The 8240-nt window shown below is 52.7% G+C and overlaps 1 protein-coding gene across 1 annotated transcript; it reads right to left on the reverse strand.

The window, feature by feature from the left end:
* Positions 1-1864: 1864 nt before the first annotated feature.
* Positions 1865-8240, reverse strand: ITGB2 (integrin subunit beta 2). The gene is made up of 15 exons (XM_030952423.1): positions 8177-8240; positions 7775-7863; positions 7289-7472; positions 6919-7089; positions 6090-6331; positions 5611-5766; positions 5296-5391; positions 5067-5156; positions 4749-4889; positions 4316-4500; positions 3379-3623; positions 2920-3139; positions 2573-2787; positions 2301-2467; positions 1865-2002 (listed from the first exon to the last, which is right to left on the reverse strand). Exons 1-15 carry the CDS (start codon positions 8238-8240, stop codon positions 1940-1942), a joined length of 2328 nt encoding a protein of 775 aa, XP_030808283.1. The 3' UTR covers positions 1865-1939.

An 8240-nucleotide genomic window follows, 5' to 3' on the forward strand; every position in this document is an offset into this window, starting at 1 on the left:
ATGTATGGGGAGCTCCTTGCTGTAATAAAAACGAAGGCACGGACTGTTGGCTCGGCTGGGTGATTTTGTTTCTCTTGGGATGTGGTTTGGCAGCTCCTGCAGCCCCTTGGAAGCAGTTTGGCCTTTCTCCCTTTGCCAGCTGAGAGGAGCCTGGCAGGCACAGTGCCCAGAAAGCCTCTCCAGGGGCTCAGGTGTGTAACCTTGGCAGCCTGGCCTTAAGGGATGTGGTGTGTAGATGTGGCACTTAGAGATTATGGCTTAGTGTTGGACCTGGCAGTGCTGGGTTAATGGTTAGATGGTCAATCATCTTAGAGTTTATTCCCAACCTTAATGATCTCATGATTCTATGACCTGACTGGTGTGTCCCAGCCTGCAAACTGCTGCTCTTAGCAAAAACATGACAACATTTTGAGGGTCCTGAAGTCAAAAATAGCTGCAGCCTGGGATAGTACTAGGAGGATGATGAGACACACTTTCCTTCTTCTTACCTTGCCCCAGACCCTCACAGTCACTGCTTAAGAACAATAAAATGGCCCAAATTGCCCCCTGATCTGATGTGGCACTGCCAATCTCATTTGAGGTGGTCTATGTACATCTGCCAGCACATGGGCAGGGACAAACACTGCTCTGCAATATTCAGTGAGTCAGTTTTGGTTTGCAAAGGGAGCACCATTCATGGCATAGATGGCAAATTGTGTAGAAAACAGTTTGCTTCTCTAGATGGGATCTTTCCCAGGCACTGTATTTATGGAAAACAGTGGCAGCAATGACAAGGTGTGACTGCAGTTTCTCCAATGAATGCTTTAGCTGCTGCCCTTGCACCCAATTCCTAGCAGGACAGATGTATTTACCTTATATATTAATCTTTATACACATTTAACTGCTTCAGAGAGAAAATAAAGAAGCAACACAATACTACTCTATGCAAATTAATCCCAAACTCAAAGCAAATAAGGAATTGTACCACAATTTCACAGGAATGACACACAATGTAAGAACAACTGGCTACAGTGTGTGGTTGGGAGAAGTTGGGATAAGTGCTGAGCTGGAGATGCTCTGGGTACTGCCAGGTGTTTTTCACAGCTGGCTCCTGGTATGTCTGACACACTGGCAAAGCAGGCAGAAGATCATGCCCCAGGGGTTGGAAGAAGCTATGGCTGACCTCCAACCTTCATTTTCCAGGTGCTCATAGATCACAGATCAAGTTTCATACATCAAACAGTGGCTCCTTACTGTGCAGAGGACTTCAAGGCATGATGGAGGTAAGCCAAGCATGCAGAAGCCCACGCAGAACCTTGCCTGAGGTAGATTCGAGTGATGTCATGAAGCAGTTGGTGATTTGGGAAAAAGATCCAGTGCATGTTCTCCAGCTGCTCTTCATGGCAAGGTAGAGGTGCTGACTAGCCCTTAGGGCCTGTGATATCACTGCAGCCTCTGGAGCAGCTGCTTGGACCCCTTCTGTCCTACTCAGCAGTGAGTTCTCTGGAAAACATTGCATAGTGGTGGAGACCAATGCAGCAGGGGAAGGCATGGAGCAGATCCTGGAGGTAGATCCTGCTGCAGCAGAAGAGAGATGGAAGTTTTGAAATCCCAGCTCAACATCAAAGCTGGAAGTGCTCTGTGCTCTCAGCTGGCTTTGGGGCTCAGTGTCCAAGACTGCTGCCAGAAAGCAAAGTTAGCATCAGGAGATGGGACAGGAGCCACTGCATATTCCTGTGGTGTTCTCCTCTACCAGCTCCACTTAACAAAATCATCAAGCAATGGGCCAGGAGGCTGGCATGGGTGCAGTCCCTCAGCCAGCACCTGACATGACGGGGGCCTCTTGGAAGAAGGGATGAAACCATGAGGATAAAGAAGAAGGGATGGGAGCCTTAGTTTAAGTTTTCCTTAGTTTGAGCTTTCCTTAGCTCGGCATTTCCCAGTGCTGCCAGGTATTGCCTCATTCATTAAACCTGGGATTGACGACAGTGGTGGTGGCACTTTTGAAGAGGGGATTATCAGCCTGAAGGGAGAGAAGAGAGAGGCTTGTGTTGAGCTTCCCAGCAGAGCATTACCCATCCCACCCATCCCAATGCCAACAGCACAGACAGCATTGGAAGAAGGATATTTAGGCTGTAGGATATTTATCCATAGGATATTTAGGCCCCTAAATGGCAAAATCCATCTGGGCTGAAAAACGAGCAGTGGGGAGGGCTCAGGTCTACATGGCTGCCTCTGGAAAGGATGTCCCCTCCTACTGTCCCCTCCCCAGTGGATCTGAGCACCCAGAACACCCCACTGGCACGGATGGGCTCTCTTACATCATTCCACTTGGCTTTGGTCTTCTCCTTCTCAAACCGGCGGTATTCCCGGCGGTCAAGCAGCTCCATCAGGAACCGCCAGATGACCAGGACCAGAATGCCAATGAGGAGCACGCCAGCGATGGTGCCTCCCACGATCAGTGGAACATTGGGAGGCTGTGGGCACTCTGTGGGGCAGACAGACAGACAGATGGTATCAGGCTGCAGCCCCTGGTGAGGCAGTCTGTTGGCAGCCTGTCTGTGGCAGGGCAGGAGGAGCAGGGATGGGATACCTCTCTCAGGATTAACGGTGATGGTATATATCTCCTCGCCATCCTCCTGGACCATATGGAAGGACATCCAGCAGTTCTGGGAATCCTTTTCCCTGCATTTCCTATCATTTGTGCTCCCCTTTGTTGAGTTTGCGGACAGCTGGATGTTGGCACAGGCCTGGGAGCAGTTCTTCTCAAAGGGGCCACTGCCGAAGAACTTGCACTCCACACAGGAACTGCAAAACAAGCAGCTGCAGCTCACATCTGCAGGGGCAGAGACCCACTCACCTGGATTTGGGCATTTTGGGCCCTGCCTGTGCATCCCTGGGATACTGGGGATCCCTGCTGCCCCTGTGCCCATCACTCACATGTATCTGCCACAGGGAGAGGGGCAGCCTGGGCACTCCTGGCAGAAGGGGGGCTGGTACCCCCCCGTGCACTGGCAGCGGTTGCAGTGGCAGGTCCCGCGGAGGCTGCACACATGTCTGTGGGCGTTGAGGCAGTTCTCCGTGGATTGCTGGCACTGGCAGGCGCTGCCCTCATAGCCAGGCTGGCACTTGCACGCCCCACAGTCGCATTGCCCGCGTGCTGCAGAGGAAGAGATCTTTCAGATCCTGCAGACAGCCAGGCCACCCTCCCTCTGCCCACGCTTGGAGAGCATCATCCACCCCGCCCTCACCACACCACCCTCAAGGAGGTCCTGCAGGCTGGTGTGGTGGGACCCAGCAGCCCCAAACCCTCCCACTGGGGTTATGGCACGAAAAGGCCGCATCTCCCTGGGCATTGAATTCTTCTAAGCAGTGGAGAAGCCGTCCCAGGGGCATCACCTGGGCCGCCGCAGAGGGAGCCATTGAAGAACTCGCAGTTCATGTTGTCACACTGGCAGAAGGTGCCGTAGATGTACTTGCCAGGCATGTCACTGGTGTGGCACACGCACTGCCCGCACACGCAGTCCCCCTGCCCCGAGCAGATCACCGAGCTGTTGTCCCCGCGGCAGCTGCTCTCCAGCTCCTTGCTGCTCTTCCCTTTGGTGTCGCACTCGCAGTTCTTCCCTGTGTACCTTGAGTTGCAGCTGCAGCCAGAGGAGAGGAGCAAGCTTGGGTCAGCGGCCATGTGCCATGCACAGGGCCCAGACCTCTCCTTTGCTACCCCTGTAGCAAATCTGGGACAGTCTCACCAAAAACCATGACAGCATGTTGGTGCTATCTCCGTGCTGGAGCAGCAAGCCTCAGAAATGCTGCTTTTCCACAAGTCGTACTCACAACACCAAATAAATTGGTGAAATTATTCTTATATTTATGATTTCCAGGCCCTTGCCAAGGAGATGTGAGTATTTCCTGAGGAAACCCAGTCTTTTCCTCTCCATGTCACTGAGAGGCCATGAAGCAATAATTACACTTAAAGACCTGTGTGAGCTGCAGCCAAGAAATGGGATTTTGAGAGATTTCTACAGAAATCTGTGTCTGCTCAGTGGGTGGATTGGTGAATGATTTGATACTGGGATGGATGGGTGGATAGTTGGAGGGATTGAGGCCCTTAGGAAAACAGCATAACCTCTACAAAGAGAAGAGCCAATTCATTGTGTCCCTGCCTCTGTGTACACATGGGACAGTTCCAAGGGGAACACACGAATCCACATCTCTGAACAAAAAATATTTGTGCAAAGCTACAGAGCCCAGCCCTGGTTTGGCCCAAAATCCATCTCCCAGCAATTCCCCAGCTCTGGCAGCATTTGAAATCGTGTTTTGGATGGACAGCACCTACCTGCAGGTCCCACATTCGATGCTGCCTTGCCCACTGCAAGCAGTTGGGTCAGGCTTGTCGTTGCAGTGGCAGTCACAGTTGCTGGCCACGTGGACAGTGAGGGTGTCTGTGAAGCCCAGGGGCCGGATGGTGAAGGAATAGTTTGGAATGCACACCTTGGCTGTGACCTTCACTTTGAAGGTGACCTAGAAAGTGCAGAGGAGGACAGGGGAGGGCCAGATGTCCAGCTGTCAGAGTGTGGTATTGGCCCTAGGCTGAGGACATGCACATCCAGAACAACAGAGGATCTCCCGCATCCCATAGTATTTTGGACACTCTTGGCATTAAATTAATAGAAACAAAAAGCCTGGAAGAGCAACTAGGGTTCCTGTCTTTAAACAGGATGGGCAACAGAAGCTGTGCAAGCTTCTGTTCCTGGTACAGGAGAGCATACCTCTTCATTGATCTTGACATTGTCGCATTTGCCTCTTGCTTCATCCATGGAGTCCTTGTCATTTTTGCATTTGGAGTCATATTTGACATCCAGAGTGTCCAGCAAGGTGGAATGGTCCAAGATGATCCGTGAGGAGAGGTTCTTTGGAAAAATAGTGGAGAAAGTGCCATCAGTCCAAAAGCAGACCAAACCAAGAGGGTATGGGGTTGCAGGTCAGGAAGAAGAGCCAGAAAGCACCACAGGTCAGGATCTCAGCTGCCTAGGGTGGTTCTGGAAATGCAGGTGATATCATTGGAGAGGTGGAACTCCAGCACTTACATTGTAGGCCACTTGGATGAGCTCAATGATGTTGCTGGAGTCCTCGTTCAGCTCCCCCACTGCTGACTTTGGGATCATCTCACTGAGTTTCTGCCAGTGGAGAGCAAAGAGGTGAGCACTTCCTACCACATGACTGCAGAGCAGGAGACAGCACCAGGAGACACACACAGCTGTGTCCATCCTCCTGGGAAGGGGATGGAGGCATCTGGACCATCTGACATATTCTCACCTTGTAAACATCCACCACCCTACTGGTGACAGCAAAAATGGGCTGAATGTTGTTTTCGGCAAGTTTCTGGACCAGCTGGCCAACAGATGGGTAGTCCTGGATGGGGAGAGGGATATCACACTCAGCACAACCTCCCCCACTAGCAGAAGAGGGTGGAGGAGCACACCACACACTTTGGGTGTGGCAGCACAATTTATGGTGATTGAGGTGATGTTTGGGTCTCTGCAACAGGCTGTTTTACATGACATTGTCTTTTCTGCCTGGGGGAGGGAGGTGGAGGGTGCTGGAGATGCTGAACAGCCCCCAGGTACTTACAAACTCGTTGCTCCTTTTGTACATGTTGTCCTCCAAGTGGCACTTGCCATCGTTGGGGGTCAGGATGCCCGCAAGCTTGCCATCCCCAGCAAAGTGGAATCCATCATCAGTAGCAAACACCAGCAAGCGGGTCACGTTGCGCCAGCCAATCTGGTCCTGCAAGTGGCACACAGAGTGGCCCCTGTCCCTGAGCAAGGCTGGCAGGACAGCGTCCTTTCCAAGCTCTTGTGTCAGCCACAGCATGGGGCAGGGGGCAGGAGGCAGGTGGGTAAAGGGAGATCAGGATTAGGAGGCTCTGGGGTAAGATGCTCTCTTGTACTCACCAGACTGACCTGCCCTGCTGCCAGATCAGATCTTAGGCAGGATGGGCTTCCAGAGCCCACCTGGAGAGGGGGAAAAGCAGCCCTCTCCAGGCTGTGTGTGGCAGCAGCCCTCCTGCCCGAGCACAGCTGCTGGCAGAGGGCAGGTGCAGGACTCACCCCGCACACTGCTGCCTGCATCATGGCATCCAGCCCTCCCTCTGGGGCATCCAGGTTCCCTGAGATGAACTGCTTGCCCACTTCACTCTCAAACTGCTGGGCGTTGTCCGTCAGCGACAGGATGTGCTTGAAGGCGAAGGGAGGCTGGCACTTGGTGTTCTTATTGGGGCAGGGGTTCCGCAGCTTCTCGGGGTGCGTGTTCACAAATGGCAGCACTGTCTTGTCCACAAAAGAGCCAAACCCTAGGACAGCCAGACTACAGTTTTAGGGACAGAGCACAGACAATCTGCTGGCCCCTGTGTACATGCCATGTCCCTTGCCCTGCCACACTCTTCAGCCTGGCAGAGGACACCTGCTGTCCACTCCCCGCATCCCCCTCCAGCTCTGCAGCTCTTCCCAAACAGAAGTGTCAGGCTGAAGAGAGGCTCACTTGCCACAGACATGTCTTATGAAAAATCCTTTCCTTAAAATTTTTTCTCCTGAGAAGCTGAGAGGCCTCAGAAACAAAATGTAAGCAATAATTATCTGCTGCTGTAGAATGCAACAGGTGGATCTGTGATTGGTCTCCTGTAGTTGTTTCTAATTAATGGCCAATCACAACCCAGCTGTCCGGACTGTCTCAGTCAGTCACAAGCCTTTGTTATCATTCTTTTTCTATTCTTAGCTAACCTTCTGATGAAATCCTTTCTTCTATTCTTTTAGTATAATTTTAGTATAGTTTTAATACAATATATATCATAAAATAATAAATCAAGCCTTCTAAAGCATGGAGTCAACATTCTCGTCTCTTCCCTCATCCTGGGACCCCTGCGAACACCGTCACACTCACCAATGCGCCGAGAAGGCGTGGTGCTCTCCAGAGCCCTGAGCAGCTCCCCTCCCAGCTTCTTCACGTTCTCCAGGTCATCCAGCATGGAGTAGGAGAGGTCCATGAGGTAGTAGAGATCAATGGGATACCCCATGGCACGGCGAAACTTCACCTCAAACACAGCAGGCTGGCCTGAGCAACAGGGACAGCGGGATCAGCTGCCGCGTTGGGCCAGCTTGTGCCATCCCCCACCCCTCCTCTCTCTTGGAAGAAAAGGGCTGGAAATGCAGGCTGCAACGTGCTGCTCTGTCTCAGGTGAGTCTGGGGATGAGTGGAAGGGCATTGCTGGCAGGCCACAAGAAGGGAGTTGGGAAAGCCAGGCAGAGCATACCTATTCTCAGCTTCAGGTGCACCTCCTGTGGAGTCAGCTGCGTTTCACTGCTTAAGGGCTTGTCCTGTGTTTTTTTGATCTCATTGCCTGGAAACTCAATCTCACTGCCTGGGCATCCCCTCTGCTTCAGCCGCTCAATGGTGTCACAGCGGATGGAGTCAGGCTCGCCGGCTTTGGTGAAATTCTGTGTGTGACAACACCAGCAGGAAAACAGAAGTCAGAGGAGCAGGGGGTGAACAGGCACCTTACAAGACAACCTGGCCCCCAAACCAGGTCTCCAGGGCATTGATGGAGAAAAGAAAACCTTTGATGGGTACTGATGGAGAAAGGTCATGGCTGTTGGATCCCTCCTGGCCCCATCCTCCATGCAGGACATGAAACATTCCCACAATGAAGTCAGGCAGAGCCAGGCAGGCAGGGTGACTGTCCTGATGCCTGTTAGCTGACTGCTGGGGGGTGACAGCTAGACAGGCTACATGGACCTACCAGCTTCTTGCACCAGGCACAGCCAGGACCAGACTGAATGCAGTCCTTGCACGTCCCCACCTTGATCTTGGGGCACTCCATGGCAAAGGCTGGAAAGGCAAGAAGACAGAGTTGGTATGGGGGCAGCTGGGGGTGTTCAGACACCAACACCAGGCACCTATGCTGGTCTGAGCCTGCCCTGCCTCTCAAACCAATGCTGGGGGCTCTGGAAGGGCCCTCAGCTGCCTTGCTGTCCTTCAGCTGGGCTGGCTGGTGTTAACTCCATATCTCAGGAACTGGAAGGACATGGCCTTTGCACACCTCTCAGTGCTGTGTTCCCCCTGCTGTTGGGCAGCATTTTGGATCCCCCCCACTTTTTCACTGCCCATGAAAGGTGCTGGGAGGAAGGCAGGTCGGGCTCACCTGTTGTCACCAGCAGCAGCACACAGGTCACTGCTGGCAGCTGGAGGCAGCCGTCACGAGGCAT

This window comes from Camarhynchus parvulus, chromosome 7, assembly GCF_901933205.1.
Source record: "Camarhynchus parvulus chromosome 7, STF_HiC, whole genome shotgun sequence".
In the NCBI taxonomy this organism is placed as follows: Eukaryota; Metazoa; Chordata; class Aves; order Passeriformes; family Thraupidae; genus Camarhynchus; species Camarhynchus parvulus.